Here is a 22,290-nt window from a genome sequence, read left to right on the forward strand (position 1 = left end):
GAGCATTATGCAATGGAGGTTGCTATTTTAATGACACTTCAGAGTTATGTTGTGGGATATTTCACTAAGAAAGTTACTGAATTATTGAGACTAACTGGGAAGTGTTATGATGCTCTGTCAACCTAAACACTTATGATAGGTAATTATCACCACCCTCTTTATTTTCCTCTTGTTCTCTAACTGTGGCTATTAGCAGTCTTAACTGCAACTCATTTGTGTTAGAATACAGACTCGTCATTGAGGGGCATTACAAATAAATGCAGGCTTGGAAGACAACATGATAACCAGTGGTGGAAAAAGTACCCAATTGTCATACTTGAGTAAAAGTAAAGATAGCTTAATAGAAAATGACTCAAGTAAAAGTGAAAGTCATCTGGTAAAATACTACTTGAGTAAAAGTCTAAGTATTTGTTTTTCGATATACTTAAATATGAAAAGTAAATGTAATTGCTAAAATATACTTAAGTATTAAAAGTAAAAGTATCAATAATTAAAAAATCTTTATATTAAGCAAACCAGATGGCCCGATTTTTTTATTTTTTTTATTTTTTTCATTTACTGATAGCCAGGGGGACACTCCAACACTCAGACATAATGTCACGTTCTGACCAGTAAAAGGGTTATTTGTTATTGTAGTTTGGTCAGGACGTGGCAGGGGGGTATTTGTTTTATGTGGTTCGGGGTTTGTTAGTATATGTGTTTATGTAGAGGGGTGTTTGGTTAGAGCATTCCGGGGTGTTTGGGTTATGTTCTTTATTTCGTATTTCTATGCTCTGTCTATGTTGTGTTTTTCTTTGTTGGCCTGGTATGGCTCTCAATCAGGAACAGCTGTACATCATTGTTGCTGATTGAGAGTCATACTTAGGTAGCCTGTTTTCGCCTGTCCCTTTGTGGGAAGTTGTTGTTGCACTGCTGTGTTAGCCTGCAATACTGTTCGTTCGTACGTTTTCTTGTTTTGTTAATTAAGTGTTCTAAATAAAAGAGAAAATGAGCACTTAACCCGCCGCGCCTTGGTCCACTATATACGACGACCGTTACACATAATTTACAAACAAAGCATTTATGTTTAGTGAGTCCACCAGATGAGGCCGTAGGATAACCAGGTCGGTTCTCTTGATAAGTGTGTGAATTGGAACATATTCCTGTGCTGCTAAGCATTCAAAATGTAACAAGTACTTTTTGGGTGTCAGGGAAAATGTATGCTAGAGGATGGTTCTAAGTAAATCTGAATGTACTTTTGAACAGAATTGTTGATAACCTAATATGAATAAGTGCACACACACACATAAATATTAGGCACAGAATATAACACATTGCCCTGGTTCTTCTAACAGACAACATGATAAATGATTTATTGCATATCCAAACTATCCACATGAACTACAACTCCAAAGCCATTTCCACACAAACACACTTTTCCTGAGGAACTGATGCTTACCAGGAATTAAATTCTGAGTAAGCAATAGACCATAGTCACACCTTGCACATTAACAACTGAGTTTCATGGTGGGTTTCCTCTAGTCATCATTCAGCACTGCACTCAGGGCATGATAGCTGTGCATAATGCTCCCCAGATCTGAGGGCATGTGGATCATATTCTCTCAATGATACTCAATCACGTTCCATGGTTGAAACTCTATATCCTTGTTTATTTAGGTATGTGTATGTCCAGGTGAATTATCATTCTAATTCCCAGGCCTCTTATCATTGATCCTGATGAGTCATCAAAGTAAAGGTCTGCTCCAGGTTTTCAAAAGGCATACGGGAAATTAACAAACCATATGCATTAATCACACATGTGTTGTATGCATTAACTTTCGTGTAACTTTACACTAATACCAGTAACACCTGACCAAAGTATACCTATGTCACTCATAAAAAAAATAGAAGTGATCAAGATGTTGGCCTGTGTATTGATTCGCCGACTGATGGTGGCAGAGGAACTCTCCCATACATCTCCCCCATGAATTACTCAACCGTAGAACGCAGCACTGGGTGGGTGGGGTGATGTCCATCTGCTCCGAGGAAAAAGTAATCCCTGCTGCGATCAGGAGCGCAGTCACTTTCCTCTTGGATTAGCACGTAGTTCGACTGGAGGTAGTGACTGAGAGAGTTAGTATGCGAGAACAATTTGAATAAATGGAGTCTTTTAAAAGGAAATTATATCAGCGCTTCCTGTTTTTTGCGTTTTTTCTTCCAATCTCAGGTAAAACAGTTAATATTGTGTTTGAGTTTGTCAAATTGAAATTATAGTGACTGATTTAGTGGTGGGAAAATGCCGAACTGGACATTGGAAGTGTGTCCATACTCATAACGTTACTCCTATCCTAATAGGGGTTGCTATTTACACTGATAAAGAAGTTAGTTGAAGTGTTCTGTACTAACGAATATTCAACATTGAAGAGTTCAGCCTTAGTTGCGATTTCTATAGATGAATGGACGCACTGCCACTGCCCGGAGTTTAGGGGGCAATGAAATGGCCACGCTGACCACTGACTGCTTCGTCTATTGCCCTATGTAGGCTATACATTTAGATAAACACAGAACCTATACACGTTTATGCTTGGTTTTTGCTTGTGTCTTGAGTTACATGATAACCCGGGTTTCTGCATAAAATTGTATACGTGCAGCACAACACAGTAATCAGATACACGTGGATTGTGCAATATTACCAGCCCTGGTTTGAGATATTGATAAACGCAAACGACATATAGGTTAGCTATTCCCAACTCATGTTATGTTCATTCAGTACATACAAATGAATTATTATATCAATATAAAAACTGGCTACTGATTTTCTCTCCATAAATAATCCACTTTGACGTTTGACGCAGTCAATTAAAATAGGCAATTAACAATTAATATAATGTGTAAATTGCTGTGGGAAGTAGCTGTCCCCCGAACATGGTGATCAGCTCAATGTTTAATATATATATATTGAAATTGATATCCAACAATTTAATTAGTGAATGGTGTTGGATTTTTTTCTTCTTCTAGTAGCCTACATCAAACCTTTTTGACAGCTTGTATTTTCCCCCTTAAGCAAATGTGTAGGCCAATTTGATTATCAAAGTGCATGTGGTATTTCTGAAATATATATAGTAGGCTATACTGGCCTATCATTTAAATAGGACATGCTTTCATCTATTCATTTATCTAATCTCCGGTGTTGGACCATAGAGACATGGGATGGGGTCCCACAGCTCAGATGGAACTTGGCCAGATCAAGTATAGTGTTTGTTTATTAGAGAATATGTGTTATAGAAAGTATTCAAGTGTTCTAAAGTGTTATGTGAAGTCTTATACTGTTGAACATGGCTCAAAACATGTTGCCTGGGTTTATTTAGCACTAGGGAATTCTGATAAACCAAAGGTAGGCTACAAGGTTTACTGTGCTAAAGTGTTAAATTAAATGGTTACAAGCTATTTGCATACAAAAGGCATGTAAAAGGATGTGTGAAGGTAGTGTGAATCCCATAGTTATCTCAGAATGGTTCAGAATAAATTAGGAATTGTTTAACATGAAACTATTAGTAGCCAACAGAGCAATTAACATTTCCATTAGGACGTTAGATGGTTGAAGCCATCACATTTGATTTGGAAAATTATAAAGGCTTTTGCTTCCTGCCTGGATTGTTACTTTATTACAGCTGGCAGTCTTATCATTCAAAGGGGAGCTACTTATGAATTTAATGCTGGGGAGTGCAGTAAAACATTTGTGACTGAATGGAGCCATGAAATCAGTGACTTCACAGCTTTATGAGACATGAGTAATAGGATTCAATTGGAGCAGAAAGAAATGAAATAGGAGTGCTGTACCTCAGTACACCGAGACCTGCTTGCTGTTGGATGGGCTCCAAGCCCTTGCCTGCAGGCACTATGATGTTAACATGCTTTCAAGTGTAGATCCTACCAATGCAATATGCCTGTGGACAAAGTAGAGTAGTTGTAGGTCCTGGCCTAGAAATGTCGCTAATTTCATCACATTGTGTCTTCTCCCACTCCAGCCAGGCACTGACTCTGTTCTCTTCTCTTCCCCACAGGTGTTTTGTGTTTTAGTGAGTTATTTTTTATCAAAGAGCCCCAAGATGTTACTGTCATGCGGAAGGATGCCGTTATATTGGACTGTCAGGCGCACGGAGAGTCGCCTATTGCCATCAGGTGGCTTAAAAATGGAGTAAAAGTTGTAGAGAACGAGCGCGTCTATATTCTCTCCAACGGCTCACTTTCTATTTCGGAGGTGGAGAGCAGGAGAGGAGACAAATCAGATGAAGGGTTTTACCAGTGCCTCGCTCAGAACAAGTATGGAGCCATCCTGAGCCAGAAAGTCTGTCTTACAATTGCAAGTAAGTATCATACTGGAGTTGTGTATAAGCATCACATGGAATAATGGAGAAGTTATGCAGGGCCTCCAACCTTTGGGCCACAGAAGATGTACATCATTGGTCATGTTTGTGCCTGGTCATGGGGAACTTCATAAACACAGTAGAAAAGTAGACAACAGTTTACATTGGATGTACATTGTACACTTACTTACTTAAGATAAGTAACATAAACCGTCCACATTCTCTTTCGAATCTCTTAGTTACTGTGTAGTTACATATAATTACCATTTGATGTAACTGAATAGGATCTGTGTGACTTATTTTAATGTGTTTAATACTTTGAAAGGTTAACCAATCCTTACTCTGAGGATGTTATGTCATAGCATGTCATAATAACATTTACTTGATGAACAAAGGAAGTCATGAGTCACAATTGTGTTTTCATCTTGAAAGCATGGTAATGATATCCACTTTAGAGGTGAGCTTAGTACAAGCCCCACACTATCAGCACAAGTTCTTAACTTCTTAGCAGGTATACAACTGAACAAAAGGTTTCATGTACACTCTTAGAAAAAAGGGTTCCAAAAGGGTTCTTCTGCTGTGCCCATAGGAGAACCCTTTTGGGTTCCATGTAGAACCCTCTGTGGAAAGAGTTATACATGGAATCCAAAAGGATCTACCTGGAAACAAAAAAGATTCTTCAAAGGGTTCTCCTATAGGGATAGCCGAATAACCCTTTTAGGTTCTAGATAGCACCTTATTTTCTGAGTGTAGAGCAACAATCCTCTGTGTTGAAATGATGATTTAACAGAGTGAGAGATCTTGCTTGTAGTTATCTGCTAAAATGTTTCAAGCTGACATAGTCATTGGGGAGTAGATGGAGACTTTACACTCTTAACAGGCATAAAATAGGCATTTCCCAGCTCCGAAACTGAGGAAAGGGGGTATTTCTCTCATCACCAGCAGGGTGCTATCATTTTCTATGTAGTCTGGTGCATCTAATCTCTCTTCTTTCTTCACCAGTGTAATGCCCAATGTTGCGTTTTGGGCATTCCGGTTATCTAATCCACCTAATAGCTGAGGAAAGGAAGGCATTGGAGGCTTCAGTGGTGGCATTGGGGGGAAGGGGGGTTACAGCCTTCAAAGTTCGAGGGCCTTAAGCCAAAAAGATACTCTGAGTGGAGGAGAATATGTCCATTGGTGTGCAAATGAGGGAGCTGCAGGTTTGAAAGGTTAGGAGCTGTCCAGGATGCCGGTTACACCAGTGCTAAAGAGCAGATGACCCCTATTCACTGGACTGGGCTTTCATGTCGTTGCTCCACGATCACTGGGAATTGTTCTTTTGGAATGCTTTTTTTCTCTTCCAGTAGCACATATATGAGCCTGCTGCCTATTCTTGTAAAGGGCCAGTGGAGTAGCTTTAGCCAGAGCTGCTCTTTAGGGACCCTGTTCCCGGGTGTCACCACCCCCCAGGCCATGTTTCTTGCTGTGCTTCTTTTGCACAAAAGAATTTGCCTTTTTTTCCCTCCCTTGCATTCCCTTTCACAGGAAAACCTGAGCTTTTACGTGGCACTTAAGACATGCACCCGTCCAAGAATTTTGTGATGGTTACTAATTCTAATTGTACATGGAAAAGTTAAGTCCTGATCCATGTAAAATTGGGCAGGATTGTTGTGAAATGATTTAGTTGTTAAAATTGTTAAAATGATTTACCGCATGGTTCCTGAAGAGCCCACTAGTTGGAATACTATTCTTTAGGAGCACATCTCCTGTCTGATACTGTATGATCCTGACAATCCACTGACAAGTAGATGTTGAGAGACAAGAATGTGTCAGTCCTGGATCAGTTCCTGATAAAATGTTTGCTTTCCAGATAGGCCTAGATTTATATGTAAAAGAGAAAAAGTTACTATTTTTGTATTTTTGGGCCTTTACAAGCACTTTTGAAATTACTCTCAGGGTAATCTCTCATGGACAGATCTACGTAAACATAACCGGTACCATCTCATCCGTTGGGAAGTAATGGGAATTGCTGGATAATGAGCAGCAGTAGTTACAGTGTTTGGGTTTTTCGCCACTGCTTATTTGGACAAATCACGATTGTGCAAGTGTAAGCATCTTTCGTATTCCGGAAGGGGAGGGAACATTTGGCCCGTAACTTGCGAAGAGAGAGGGTGAAGCTCCTCGTTCCGGTTCCGCTCCTCGTTGTAGCATCTCTTGATCCCTTCTCTTAACTTCTATGGGCTACGTGGGACACTAGCGTCTGCGGGACACACTATTCAACAGCCAGTGAAATAGAATGGCATGAAATACAAAACAGCAAAAATCTCATCATCTCATTTTCTCAAACAATCAACTATTTTACACCATTTTAAAGATAAACTTCTCGTTAATCTAACCACATTGTCCGATTTCAAAAAGGCTTTACGGCGAAAGCATACAATTAGATTATGTTAGGACATAAACTTCACAAGAAAAACCACACAGCCATTTTCCAAGCAAGGACATGCATCACAAAAACCAAAAATACAGCTAAAATATTCACTAACCTTTGATGATCTTCATCAGATGGCACTCATAGGACTTCATGTTACACAATACATGTATGTTTTGCTCGATAAAGTTAATATTTATATCCAAAAACTCAATTTTACATTGGTGCGTGATGTTCAGAAAATGTAGTCCCACCAAAACTTCCGGTGAATGAGCACATCAATTTACAAAAATACAAGACGTTGATAAAATTTACAACAGTTATTGAAAGAATTATAGATCTACTTCTCCTTAATGCAACCGCTGTGTCAGATTTTAAAATAGCTTTACGGGGAAAGCACATTTTTCAATATTCTAAGTACATAGCTCAGCCATCAAAGCAAGCTATACAGATACCCGCCAAGTTCTAAACTCAGAATTAGTATTATAAATATTCTCTTACCTTTGCTGATCTTCGTCAGAATGCACTCCCAGGACTCCTACTTCCACAAGAAATGTTATTTTTGTTCGAAATACTCAATTTTTATGTCCAATTACCTCCGTTTTGTTCGTGCGTTAAGATCACTATCCAAAGGCATAACGCGCGAGGGTAAATCCAGACACGAAAAGTCAAATAGTTCCATTAGCATTCGTAGAAACATGTCAAATGTTGTTTACAATCAATCCTTAGGGTCTTTTTAACATAAAACGTTGATAATATTCCAACCAGACAATAGCGTATTCATTACAGAGGAAAAAGAAGGAGCGGCGCGCCAAACGTGCCCGCGCAGTAAACAACTCACTGGTCCCAGGCAGTCCACTCATTGACTGAGCTCCTATTTTCTGCCCAGTAACAGGAGAAGGATGAAACACGTTTCTAAAGGCTGTTGACAGCCAATGGAAGCCTTAGGAAGTGCAACGTGACCCCACAGACACTGTAGTTTCGATAGGGATTCAGAAGAAGAACTACAATTCTCAGATTTCCCAATTCCTGGTTGGATTTTTCTCAGGTTTTTGCCTGCCATATGAGTTCTGTTATACTCACAGACATCATTCAAACAGTTTTAGAAACTTCAGAGTGTTTTCTATCCAAATCTACTAATAATATGCAAATATTTGACTCTGGGCCCGAGTATTAGGCAGTTTACTCTGGGCACGCTTTTCATCCGAAAATGAAAATACTGCCCCCTATACCTTAAAAAGTTAACATGTATGGACCCAAAACTTAATCGAGCACCTGAACAATTACTATCAGGACAATTGAGTGCAATACAACCTCAATCTTTTTTTGTTTTGGAAGATGCCACATAGACTTGTAGATGCTACACCAATAAAATACAGAGTTAAAGAGTCTTGATTTGCATGAGGTACATGAAAATAGTGACTGCCTTAAAGCCACTTAAACGACTCTGACCCTCTCACATGCTATACAGCGAGTTTCAGTCCGGTATTACAGTGGCCTGTGTCCTTACTGTGATTTTTACAGGACACTATGTGTTTGTAGTTTTATTAATTGAGAGGGTTTGCGCTTTTATATTATGAACTTAAGAGGTGATAAAGGCTGCCAGCGGAGTTTATAGGCTTGTTTTAAAGGGACACTTAGAGACCTGCTTGACAGTCTATCTGGAAGCTCATAAAATTTGCACGTACCTGAGAAATGCTCAATGGTAGAAAACAAAGGTGGCAGTGGGGGTTGTCGAGAATCACACACACACACACACATACAGTACACACACACACAATTTTGAATTTGCCGTTCCCTCATACCACAGCCTTTCCTTGAGTGTCTAAATGGCCAAACTTTATTGCATGGCCAGCCAGTGAGGCAGAGGCTAGTGGTCTCCTCACTATGGTTTTCTGCTCTGCTACTCTGAAGAATTAATGAAAAGCTTTTCACTCTGGCCTTCTTTGTCCACCTTGCCCCCAACTGCCCCCTGACTAAAATTAGTTATTTGGGGGCATTTGTTTGTCCAGAGATCAATGGTTAGGACAGCTGGGCCTATTCACTGCTGAAAGGGTAATTATGACAATGGCACGGCAGAGTGTGATTAAACTTTTTAAATTTAGATTTTGTTTTTGGAAATCTAAAATCAAATTTGATTATCCTAACTTCAATTATGCTTTTTCAATCAACTCTTTTTAAGTTGAGAAAGTGACTTTTTGTAAATGATATGACTTTCCGACATGGCCTATTTTTTTTGTATCCTTAGGTCTTAAGATGCTTTTTATTGATGTTACTGTGCCCTAGGTGTCGTTTATGACGCCCCTGTTTGCATTGAAAAACACTCCTCATTGAATGCTGTGAAAAGATTTCAGAGTGAGCGTTACTGTGGCTCTGAGCTTTTCATGTGTTTGCATCCTTCACCAGGAAGATTGTTTGTGCAACATGTGGGGACCTTTTGTACCTTCTGCCCAGAGGCTCTTCTCACCTCTGGCCTTAATAGATATCCCTCACTATCAGTCATGCTGCCAAGTCCTTTCTGACTCTGGCCTTTAGAAAGACTGTGGCATTATTTAACAAAAAATAACACCAAATTCCGTTCATAGTTTTTTAATTGTATTTATTTCACCTTCATTTAACCAGGTAGGCCAGTTGAGAACAAGTTCTCATTTACAACTGCGACCTGGCCAAGATAAAGCAAAGCAGTGTGACAAAAACAACAACACAGAATTACACATAAGGAAACGTACAGTCAATAACACAAAAGAAAAATAGAAAAATCTATTTACAGTGTGTGCAAATGTGGAAGAGTAGGGAGGTAGACAATAAATAGGCCTTAGAGGCGAAAATAATTACAATTTAGCATTAGTACTGGAGTGATAGATGTGCAGATGATGTGCAAGTAGAGATACTGGGGTGCAAAAGAGCAAGAGGGTAAGTAATAATATGGGGATGAGGTAGTCGGGTGTGCTATTTACAGATTGGTTATGTACAGGTACAGGATCGGTAAGCTGCTCTAACAGCTGATGTTTAAAGTTAGAGAGGGAGATATAAGACTCAAGCTTCAGAGATTTTTGCAATTCGTTCCAGTCATTGGCAGCAGAGAACTGGAAGGAAAGGCGGCCAAAGGAAGTGTTGGCTTTGGGGATGACCAGTGCAATATACCTGCCGGAGTGTGTGCTACAGGTGGGTGTTGCTATGGTGACCAGTGAGCTGAGATAAGGCGGGGCTTTACCTAGCAAAGACTTATAGATGACCTGGAGCCAGTGGGTTTGGCGACGGATATGTAGTGAGGGCCAGCCAACGAGAGCATACAGGTCACAGTGGTGGGTAGTATATGGGGCTTTGGTGATAAAACAAATGGCACTGTGATAGACTACATCCAGTTTGCTGAGTAGAGTGTTGGGGACTATTTTGTAAATGACATCGCCGAAGTCAAGGATCGGTAGGATAGTCAGTTTTACGAGGGTATGTTTGGCGGCATGAGTGAAGGAGGTTTTGTTGTGAAATAGGAAGCCGATTCTGCATTTAATTTTGGATTGGAGATGCTTAATGTGAGTCTGAAAGGAGAGTTTACAGTCTAACCAGACACCTAGGTATTTGTTGTTGTCCACATATTCTAGGTCAGAACCGTCCAGAGTAGTGATGCTAGTCGGGTGGGAGGGTGCGGGCAGCAATCGGTTGAAGAGCATGAACTTAGTTTTACTAGCATTTAAAAGCAGTTGGAGGCCACGGAAGAAATGTTGTATGGCGTTAAAGCTTGTTTGGAGGTTTGTTAGCACAGTGTCCAAAGAAGGGCCAGATGTATACAGAATGGTGTCGTCTGCGTAGAGGTGGATCAGAGAATCACCAGCAGCAAGAGCGACATCATTGATATATACAGAGAAAAGAGTCGGCCCGAGAATTGAACCCTGTGGCTCCCCCATAGAGCCTGCCAGAGGTCCGGACAACAGGCCCTCCGATTTGACACACTGAACTCTATCTGAGAAGTAGTTGGTGAACCAGGCGAGGCAGTCATTTGAGAAGCCAAGGCTATTGAGTCTGCCGATAAGAATGCGGTGATTGACAGAGTCGAAAGCCTTGGCCACGTCAATGAAGACGGCTGCACAGTACGGTCTTTTATCGATGGCGGTTAGGATATCGTTTAGGACCTTGAGCGTGGCTGAGGTGCACCCATGACCATCTCGGAAACCAGATTGCATATTGGAGAAGGTACGGTGGGATTTGAAATGGTCGGTGAGATGTTTATTAACTTGGCTTTCGAAGATTTTAGAAAGGCTTTTACGTTATAAAGATTTTCGAAGATTTTTGTTTGACGATTTTAAAAAGGTTTTATGTTATAAATGTGGGAAGACCATCCCTAACACCATCTTAGGCTAGTTCTGTTTTCAGATCTGGTTTCTACTCTTTGAAAATCCCTTTGTCCTCGGAGCAGACGCTCCCACTTTGAAGCCGGGCCTCCTTTTTTTACCTGGTATTTTTCTGAACAAGTAAATGTTACAGTGTTGAGTCAGAGATAATGATTTAAGTCGACCATTACAGGCAGGAAATGGAGGGTTTGAGAAACGTTAAATGTGAGTTGCCCTGAGGGAAACGATGAGAGGGGATTGTGTCTTGATGAACGGCCATGTGACTTAGTAGCTAACCACGTGAGTGCTGTCAATAGGCCTCCTCAGATTGATGGGGTTCTCCGTAGAGACATAGTCTCATGAGTATGATCCCTCCAGGCATCCTAAACCATGTTTCCAGAGGTTCACAGGGCATTACGCAATACACAGACATTGTAAAACCATATCAGTGTCATTACTCATATCCTTATCCATCGGTTCCGATGCAAGGTCTTACTGTGAGTGTGCTGGGATGTTTTTAGTTGATTAGAAAATTAGCTCCCAGTTGTGTTTTTTCGAGGTTACAAAACCAGTGTAGAGAATATATCTCGCTCATTGATGTCATAAGAGAGAATAGATAGGAGGCATAAAATATATAACGAATCACACACACATCCCTGATGAAAAGCATAGACCAGCATAGGTTGGTTCAGCACAGGTGCTGGTTTTGTTGTGTTTTCGTGGTGCCTTCGCTGTGTTTTTGTGGTGACGAGCCTTCGCTATGTTTTTGCTGGTGACCAACTTTACCTGTATTTTTGCTGGTGACCTGCATAATCAATTAATGTACATGCAAAAAAACACAACAAACAATTCTAAAAATCAACTGCAATAGAGCATGCCGGGAAATATGATAATGATGGGCATGGTCAGACCAGCTTGACCAGCTAAAACCAGCTTGGTCACTATTATACTACACCAACATAAGCTGTTATAAGTCCAAAACACAGTGAAGGCTGGTCACCAGTGTCCAAAATACCTCGAAGGCTGATCATCAGCAAAACCTGCTAGACCATACTGGCCAACCAGCATAGCCAGCTAGACCATGCTGGCCAACCAGCATAACCAGCTATAACATGCTGGTCAAACCAGCTTGACCAACATCTGACCAGCATAGACCAACATGGACTAGCAAATACCAGCATGAACCAGCTTGAAATGTATGCTGGTCTATGTCGTTTTTTTTCAGCAGGGATTTGGGACCATTTTTGACTACCCCGAAAAATGACACGCATGTAGTGCAAAGACACTTGGTCTCTGGAGTAAGCATACAGAATACAGGTAAAAAAAAACAGAGTACATGGTTGTAAGGATTCCTAATGCTGAACAGTTTACTAACTTCATATTGTGGTCCACAATAAAGCACCCGAATGACTATTCCACAGCAGACTTCGTGACTCCCACAAAATGGTTGTTTGACCCCACCAGCTCTCTCCGTGTGTGACCACAGCCCCAATGTTTATTTTGGTTGCTAAGGAATGTATTAGACCTGCAAAGGCTCTGCAGCATTAGGACCACAATAAAGGAAAAGCAAGCCTAAAGGCACAGTAATGGATTGAAGTGAATGTTTGAAATAATTATTTAAGAGAAATAAGTCTCTGAGCCTGGCTTCTTTTCTCCCTCATCAGCATCTGGAATGGTTTCCATGGTTTCCTTGGACTGAAGTTCCAGAGGTCCAAGGTTTCTTTAGATTGCCCAATAGATGTTAGGTACTTAGAGTACTCACGATTTAAATCCTCCCTGCAATAATGCTAGACATTCCTTCTCATTTATCAATTACTTCAACAGTCCCCTATCAGTGCCCACTCAATCTACAGGTATGTCTACCCCAAAAATGTGTTATGTTTTCAAGATTTATTCCATTGGCATCATCTCCTATTGGATTTTGAGCACAAAGCCTTATTTTGTGGTGACTTGTTTTCATTTTAGAGAAACAAAGCATGACACAATAATTGATTCAGAGGGGTTGGGTTAAATGCTTAAGACACATTTCAGTTGAATGCATTCAGTTGTACAACTGACTAGGTATCCCCCTTTCCCCTATCCCCTTAATTAAGTAGAAGACTGTACTGATTTGAAAATTGACTGTTTAAAACCAGCACTCTGATGAAGAGATTAGACACAATGAAAGCACTGTCTCTGGTGGGTGAAGGGCTGATGTTGAATGATTGGAGAACTTTGACACCAGATAAGAGATGGGAGGAGGGGGCAAGTGTCCCTGTCTTAACCCCACTCCCCCACTGGCCAGGGGACTGAGAGGTCACAGTGCTCATGGGATATGTGCTTTGTTTGGCCTGGGCCAATGACCATTGGGCTGTTCTGCAGGCTCTATGGAGCTACCTCCAGTAGCCTGCTTCCCGGCCCAGCCCAGCCAAGCCCAGGTCGCCCGGCCAATGATTGATTTGTGGGGCTTTTCAGCATTGCATTCTTCCCCGCAGTTGCCAGGCTGAGCATTCTTTTTCAGGAACCCTTATTATTTATTAAAGGGGGAAAAGACAAACGCGGTGTGGGGTCTTTGCACATTATGAAGGAACTCATCACTCAAGAGTTTCTTGGGTTCTGTTCCATTGGAGGCATTTAATTTGAAACTCATTAAATAGCCTCCTTTAAAGCAACACAAGGAAACAAAGCAAAGGATCGATTGGTCAACAAGCTCCTTTTGTTTCCACTCAGAGTTAAGGTTGGAGGGAGAGAGACTAGCCTGAGCTATTCTTGTTACATTGTGTGGAATACCTAGAACTCATTCCGATGTGTGACGCTGTCACGCCCTGACCTTAGAGATGTTTCTTTTCCTCTAGTTTGGTTAGGGTCAGGGTGTGATATGGGGTGGGCAATCTAGTTTTTCTATTTCTTTGTTTTGGCTGAGTGTGGTTTCCAATCAGAGGCAGCTGTCCATCGTTGTCTCTGATTGGGAACCATACTTAGGCAGCCCTTTTTCCCTCCTTGAGTTGTGGGATCTTGTTTATGTGTAGGTGCAGGTTATGCACTCCATGACGTCACGGTTCGTTTTGTTTGTTCTGTATTGTTTTGGTGAGTTTCCTTTATTAAACATGTGGAATTTTCTGGGATTCTCAGTTCTTTGCCACCCTTTGACCTTTCATAAAATGTGAGCAGCAAGCCAAGGCAGTGCCCATTTACATGAAACCTCAACAGTTTAATATTTACTGCTTGCTTGCTAAACTGTTTCCTCTCAATCCAAGCATTAGGCCATTCATGTGTCATTTGCGTATGACGTCAGGAAAGGAGCGTTCCTCCCCACCCACTCACCCTCCCATACTGAACCCTTCCCTGCCCAGCTCTGTCCACAGCCCACAACACAGATCTGCTGTCCCTCATTTGAATGAATTGCACAAATCAATATTACCATGTCAAACATTTGTCAGATCATAGTAATTATCACTGAAAAAAATGTTTCTAGAAATTGGTTGAAATCAAAACCAAATGCTTAACAGCTTTAATTGTGTTGTCTCTCTCTGACAGGTCTGATGACGTTGAATGCTAAAGTGGTTAAATGTTCTATTGGGTTCAGTACAGAACTGTCAATATTTGGACCTTGAGGATGAGGCCAAGGATTTTTGTTGAAGTCATAAATAGCTGTTCGCTTCTTCCTCTCTCTTGTAATGCTGTCCAAAGGAATCATCCTTCAGTCCTACTGTTTAACACTTACAGTAATGTTATTTGTCCTGTCACTTATGACTCATAAGGGTGGGAGGAATCAATACTCCTTTATACTTTCACTGATTATGAGTAGGGCCCAGAGGGTTTCCTGACCACATGACCTGACCAGGACCAACTCCAGTCCCTACCTAGTCATGCGTAGTGAAGCTGCAGGCCTGGCCCAGGTCATCTGCAGGATTAGGGCCAGTGTTTCCACTCAATTGCGCTGCAGATCGCTTTTGACAAAGCTGCCAGAGCAGATCCCCCGACCAGCCACTCTGGATCTGGCCTCAGTGCTCATCCACCTTGTTCCAATCAGGAGCGAGGAGAAGCCACACACATAGCCAGGGCCTTGAAGTAGATAGAAAGCTCCAGTTCTGTCCCCTGCTTGACCACTTACTGTGTTTGTCTACTGCTAGGAACCGAGAGGCCTGGAGGAAATTAGTGCTGCAGAGCAGAGCTCAGAGCAGAGCTCAGAGCAGCCATTGACCTGTTGACAGATGCCCTGGCTAAACTCTGAGCTCCGATGCCCCTCCAAAAAAAACGTAGGAATGTTTCTGAGTTACAGCTCAGAGAACAACAAAGTAAACCCCTGACCACAGAGGGATGCATCTGAATGCACACATATTCTGACTGTGCACACTATGAACATTTGCTTTATGGTTTGCTTTGCTGTGAAGATATTCTTTGCTTTTTATTATTAGTGGATTATTCATGCTCATTGGGCATGCTCAGTGGCTGTGTTGAACATTTCCATAACAAAACCTCTCCATACAGCCCGTATAGAACACATTCTTTCCACCTCATTACAAGTATTTTTTTTACCTACACAGTAGTGAGGTAGAATTTGTGCCTGTAGTGTGATCCTTCAAGCTATAGTAATTAGAAGAGAGCAAATAGCTGCTCTGAATATTGGATTCCCATTTGTTAAAGAGCATGTCCACTGGTGGGCTGGGATGGGGAGATTTGGGTTGATAGAGCACCCCTGTACTGTGGAGAGATCAGGGGGAAGGGGGACAGAGCTGGCCCCTGAAGTTTCTAAGGGAACCTTTGTCCGGGCTTGACCTGTCCACTGATCTGCTGTTTACTGAGCTTCTGGCTTCAGCAGACCTCTCGAAAACAAAGAGATCGGCCAGCTGGGAGGCAGGGCACGGAATAATTATATAGTTTAGTTCGGACATTGGTGAATGTGTTTTCAGTGTTCACTCACAGATTTTTTTTGTTGCTGTCAAATTTGTTTCTGTTTCTTAAGATAAGGGTGCAAAGTCTGCATGCCGCAAAACCTTAGAGGTTTAAATGGTCATTACTAATAATGGAACACCCATCATTATGTTTTGTGTTAGAGATTTGATTTATTGTGAATCCCCACTTTGTTCATGATCAATAGCAACAGATTTGTTTTGCAACTCGGCACCATCATCTTCACAGTAAAGCAAACCAACATCTCCCATCTGCACAGTGACTAAATGAAGAAAAGCATTATGCAAAGCGTTGTTCTACTGTAGTATGGAATGGCAGTGGACAGGGTTTAAGAGAAAGAGCACGTTAGCGGGGGCATTTCGTATCTGTAGGAAGGCAGAGTACTACCCTCCCAGTTTTAGGAGGCTCTGAGTGATTGATTGGCAGTTTGCAGAGAGCCAGCAGGGGAACGTCAGGCCACCCCAGCAGTGCTGGTCAGGATTTGTGGAGGTTGGAGGTCAGAGGTGGGGTCACTGCAAGGGGCAGATGGCCAGATCCTCTTTTTGTGTTTCTTGGCACAGGCATTCACCCCATCATTAGAAACAAGCTGGACAAAACATCCGGGTAAACAATAAATTATTTTACAATTTAGCTAGGTGGGTTTGGTAGTTATATATTCTCCATGTGGTTGAATGAAATCTTTAAGTAACATAAACACATTGTGAAAGGTGGAGAAAAGTCAAGTCACCTTTTCATTTATGGAGGCCTTGCTCAATAACTGGACACCCAAAGCTCCAGGGGGGAGGTGCATATGATGAGCATTTGCTGGCAATGCGTTTCAAAAGTCATCTGTAAGGTGACTGGAGGAAGTAAATGGTAAATGGGCGCACAGAGATAGTTGAAGGTATAATCTAGTCATTGTAGTGTGAGCCTCAGCTCATCTGCTTTATATTTCATTTAGGAGCATTAGGTGCCGCCTCTGGCGACCATCATCACTCAAAGGAGATGGTCAATCGCATATTTTGAGCAGCCATGGCAGTGACCACAGCTCGACAAACCCTAGCAGAATAGATTTTAGACTGAGGCTTAGTATTTAATCAATAAGGATCTCTCTGTTTGTCAATCCAGCATTTTTTGTATCTGGGAAGCTCATCCTCTCATGCCCCCAGGCCCCGGGCTACTGGGATGGATGCCTCAATGTTGCATTGCTGCTGTTGTGCAACACTTAGGAATGTGTTTGATGTTGATTAGAGGTTCCACATTTTGTTCCTCCATGGGAGCGTGTTGCTGAGGGATGGGCCCCTGTATCCGTTCAAAGATGGTCCCAATCCAATGCCTGCCTGCACTTATCTCCACAGCAAATATTCCTCTGCAGAGGGCTGCACTGGGCCTGATGCACAAGAGGCCTTACAGCTCAGAACTAATTCAATTAAAAATGCCCAAAGCAAAGTGGCCAGGGGCTCAGTGAAAGGATCAGCCCCCTTGTCTTCAAAAGAACTTTACACAAATAAATGGGCCTCTACAACAACTGGTGGGACACAACCCATTAGATAAGTTAGCATTCCATTTGAAAGTCAAATACTAGAAGTAAAGCGCTCTGCAAATTAAAGTTCAATGCAAAGTGGCGCAGCTCTCTAAAACTGGTCAGGATAGACAATGTAGGTTATGGATCCCAAAATGAATTGGGTTCATTCTGGCTTTGCTCATGAACGGTACATGCTCTGTCCGTGGCCAGTGGAAAAAACAAGGAGGTCTTTACCTTGAAATGTCAGAGGGTCAGCTGCGTTAAGGAGGGACAGAATTCCCCTTGCCGCCTTCCTGAAGACGACACGGAGAAGTTGTCAGAGTGCAGTGCGCTGATCAGGATTCACAGAGAGCCCAGTCTGGCAGTTAGGGCTTTCCCGCTGTTCAACACCACGACACCTGGAAACCCAGGTTACGTCCAGCTATCCATATCGGCCGTTATAGAGGCCAGGACCCAATCCAGTGTGTTTATGACGGGGTGGAGTTTACCTTTAGGCAAGGTTTCTCGAGAGCAGTGCTTGAGATTTACGTTGATTTTAAGTAGTACTCTAAGAAAGGTTTGTTAAGGATACAGCTAGAAGCGTGTGCTGTGTGCTGATTATCAGTGAACTTTGATGAGTGGTAATAGTTCAATTATTCAGACTTAAGGTGCAAGAAGATGTTGATTGGGGTCCTCTCTGATGTCAGTGGCAACAGCTGTTTAATCAGAAACGATGAACCATGCACCTAGTGAGGATTTGCCTCGCTTTAAACCTGAGCTCCTTGTAATCTTTTTGCACAGCTCCTCGTATGTTTTCTTCATCTGTTGGCTCCCCCCCCCCCCTCTTTTCTCCCCTAGCAAGCCTGCTGTGTTTGATGTGCGTTCAGGGTTTTTTGTGTGCAGAATTTAGAGAAGAGGGGTCATTTCTGTGATAAAGTTAGTGGGGGAGCCTCCGAAGGCAAACACTGGCTAGAGTATCTCATTGTTACACTGGGCTAGCGAGATAACTGAGCCTGGGGGGGGGGGGGGAGTTGGATGGAGAGAGAGAGAGCCCAGGAGAGGTACTCTGATGCCCCTCTCCCCTCCCCTCCCCTCAGACTACCTCTTCATCTGTGAGTGCTGATGGCTGCTCGCCCCTGCAGCACAAACAGCATCGGATGTGTGCAGAGGTCAAAGAGCACTGCAGTCTTTTGTTAATCCATTACTTAAGTGGTGCGCATTGCATTCTGAAAACATGCAGCTGTTTTGAATCTGAAGACACATGTCACGTGTATCTTTGAATTATCTGATTCCTTTTTCTCAGAGTAGTAAATGGGTGAAGAGGATTTTGTTTTGTGGTACTTGTTTTGGGTATTTCTGATGTAGTCTTCTTTATATAGTCCTTCACTGATGTAGCCTAGTACGTTGTTTGCACTGGGTCCCAGTTGTACCAGGGGTGGTTTGATTTGTTTATGATAATTATGTTGATGTTATCCAACCCTGGGGCTTTTTGGTAAATATTTGATTTATCCCAGTCCTTCCAAAAATGTGATTTAAATTGAGGTCTGTATCAAGAGCAGCACACCATCATTTATTTTAAAGTAACTGTCCAGCGTTTCCAGATTTCTATGAAATATGATGTATTATTAATTACAATATGAGTGAAATAGTTTTCTTTCCAAAATTTTTAATTAAGTGTGTTACAATACGGCTTTTCTGTGTTGGAATGGTGTGGGCGTGGGACACACTCTTTTCAAGCCACTTCGATACAAAGTGATTTTCGTAGCAGGTTTGGAGAGCATTTTCACTAACCCTAACCTTAACCCTTTTCCTAACCGTAACCTCAGTGTCCTAACATTGTTTCTTATTCAGGAGTGGCGTTTTTAAAAAAAAGTGGAAAACCCCTAAATTATCACATGATGAAAATCATGAAATCACAACCAATAACACTTTCACGTGTGTGTGTGTGTGTGTGGTGTGTGTGTGTGTGTGTGTGTGTGTGTGTGTGTGTGTGTGTGTGTGTGTGTGTGTGTGTATGCGCACGTTTGGAGAGAGCAAAAGGGAGACAAAAAGGAGGAAGGAAATATGTGGTTTATAGGTTACTGAAGAGTTCATTCCTCTTGCGCCAGTCCATGGCAGGGACTTTCTTGGCTGAACGTTTCTGTTAAGTCTCCTAACCTGCTATGAAAAAGTCATTTCGGTATCGAAGTGGCATGAAAAGAGTGTTTCCAGTGTGGGCGTACCCCAACAACAGAGTAGAATTGACTGGTCATATCATCCTCCTCAGGAGGATGACATCATCCTCCATGAGGAAATAGCAAGCATTTTTGAAACAGTCTGTTTGAGATACAAATTTTATGTGGGGTTTTTTAAGTGTTTTTTCTCCAATTTATGCTTTGGCCACAAATACGAGTATAGGATCGTGAGTCAACACAATTATTTGGGTATAAATTAACATATTATTAACTTTTAAAAGTAATATTTTCACTGGACAGTAACTTTAACAAACTATTGACCTGAGGTGTCATTAGTTGAAAAGGGGGATGGGAGTGGATGACCTTAATGGCTTTTGGGTTTTTTATTGCTTAGTGACTGAAAAAGGGGTTGGGCATAATGTTCTAGATTATTTTGTATAACTTTTTTGAAACGATAAACAATTTATTCTAGACATTGAACTACTTGCAACATCATTCTTAACGGTGGATAAGGTTTAGGTGAAATCAGTAATGGGACACACGCTGTGTACATGAGGGTTCTCATGGAGTTTAGTTTCCATACAGTTCAGGTGGTGTCTGAACTGTATGGATTCCAAGCAGGATGTTGCCAGACCTCTCTACCAATCATCACCGTTCGGCTGCACTAATCCCCCTCTTTATCTCAGGGGGATTAAAGTATAAAATCAGTGGCAAATAATATGTTGGTAACAGTTATAATGATGTATTAATTGCTATAAGCATATGAGACATATTATATCTGTTGTCTCTCTAGGAATAGACCTAGAGGTAGGCTGAATTAGGAATTAGATGCTGTGTGTCTGTGAGGACTGGGTGTCTGTGAGGACTGTGTGTCTGTGAGGACTGTGTGTCTGTGAGGACTGGGTGTCTGTGAGGACTGTGTGTCTGTGAGGACTGGGTGTCTGTGAGGACTGTGTGTCTGTGAGGGTTGGTTACATGTGATGTTGTCCTTTTAGGTTCCCACTGGCTGGCCATTCATCTGGCCTGTCAAAGGCCTCACTTTCAGTATCATCTTTCACTGACTGATCTTCCCAAACTCTGCTGCTCCGTGAGCGGGAAATGAATCAATGATCTCAAACAAAATGGATCAAGCTTCCCATCTTCCTCCACATGGTCTCGTCACCAGCTTTGGGCTTAATGACTCTGTGTTCAAATATAAAGAGTTTTATAGCAAGCTTATGAGGAATTTTATTTCAGTTAAAGTATTAGCAGTAGTCATTAGGTGGGCCACTAAAAGTTTGTGTGCATGGCACACATTTGACTGATTGACCTCTGCTCATGTGCGTAGATGTGCATATTAGAGGAGCTAATTAATAAGATGAGCCTAGCAGAGATTTCCTCTGCTCTCTGATCTCCTCAGGGTTTAATGTGCTCCAGCCAGGATGAGCTGACAGGTACATGTAACATGCTGGTTTGTTTAGGTTAGTTAGGGCCTCGGGATCCCCGTCTGATATCCGATGTCTGGTGCTTGTATAACACCTCATTTGAGGGAGAACTGGAGCTTATGCATTTTCAAAGAGAAGGTGAGAGACAGGGCAAGGAGAAAAAAACAACAGCTGATTTCAATAGCGGACTAACTTACATCTCAGGGCAAAAGGGTCTTCCTGTGACTGTCTTGATTAGACGGCAATGCATCAACACATGAACTCTGTCTAGGCTGTAAGGAGAGGAGGTCAGGGAGAGAATTTGTCTTGGAGGGGTAAGGTTGGATGGATTGTGGGGCTCTTCAGATCTTGCTGTCAACAGCCCTTGTGATTATTCTTGGCAAATGTTCAATCTCAGTGCTAATGTACAGAATTTAGGTTGATTTGAATAGGATAGAGATTTCTTGTTGGGACATGGCAGCTCCATGGCAAGTAGTTTCATGGACAAATAAATGAATAAAGGGGATGGCAGTTGGGGTAGTGATCATTTCAGTATAATTGTGCACATAGATTTACCTATTTTCAATGAAAATTGTAAGAATGAGATTCAGCTTCACAGCGCAACTGTCTCACTATCAGGCAGATACTGAAGTGGGTTGGCCTTTGCTGGGTATGGGCTTTAGTGAGATGGTAACCTGAAAGTGAAGTACTGTATATTTTTAAGATATGCCTGGCAGCTCAATATATTCCCTTATTTCCATAAATGTCATTGATTTCCATTTTAACTGAACAGTTCTAAGATACAGAGGCTTAGTTTTACTGATAGAAAGACATGTAACCTTATCCACCAAGATGAGCTGCCGAGCAAGAGAGGATATTGGGCCATGAACATACATTTTTGTGATGATTGGTCTTATAGATCCAAATGGGGGAAAATACAATACTAGAAAAACATAATTTCATAGTTCTTGCTTTCTAATGGCTGCATTACTAGTAATCATCTCTTCGCAAACATGTACTGTACATTAGAGAATGTGTCTACTCTTGTGGTACACAGTGTCTCACCATTCCTTGTTTTGTTCTGTAGGTATCTCCCCCTTTACAAATCAGCCAACTTCCATTGTGGTGACAGAAGGATCAGTCGCCCGTTTCACCTGCAAAGTCACTGCAAGCCCTCCTCCCATCATCACCTGGGAGTTCAATCGGGTCATGTTACCCCTGGCAACTAAAAGGTATGCATTCTCATTATT

At 41.8% G+C, this 22,290-nt stretch overlaps 1 protein-coding gene across 1 annotated transcript in view; it reads left to right on the plus strand.

Moving 5' to 3' along the window:
• The first annotated feature begins 2,029 nt into the window (after positions 1-2,029).
• LOC106587432 (protogenin A) overlaps positions 2,030-22,290 on the plus strand; it is a 42,161-nt gene continuing 21,900 nt past the window's right edge. The window contains exons 1-3 of the mRNA XM_014175821.3: positions 2,030-2,206; positions 4,044-4,346; positions 22,128-22,272. Coding sequence (XP_014031296.1) covers positions 2,140-2,206; positions 4,044-4,346; positions 22,128-22,272 — 515 coding nt within the window. The 5' untranslated portion in view covers positions 2,030-2,139. The remainder of the gene's footprint in view (positions 2,207-4,043; positions 4,347-22,127; positions 22,273-22,290) is intronic.

Source organism: Salmo salar, chromosome 26 (assembly GCF_965601325.2).
Source record: "Salmo salar chromosome 26, fSalSal1, whole genome shotgun sequence".
Lineage (NCBI taxonomy): Eukaryota > Metazoa > Chordata > Actinopteri > Salmoniformes > Salmonidae > Salmo > Salmo salar.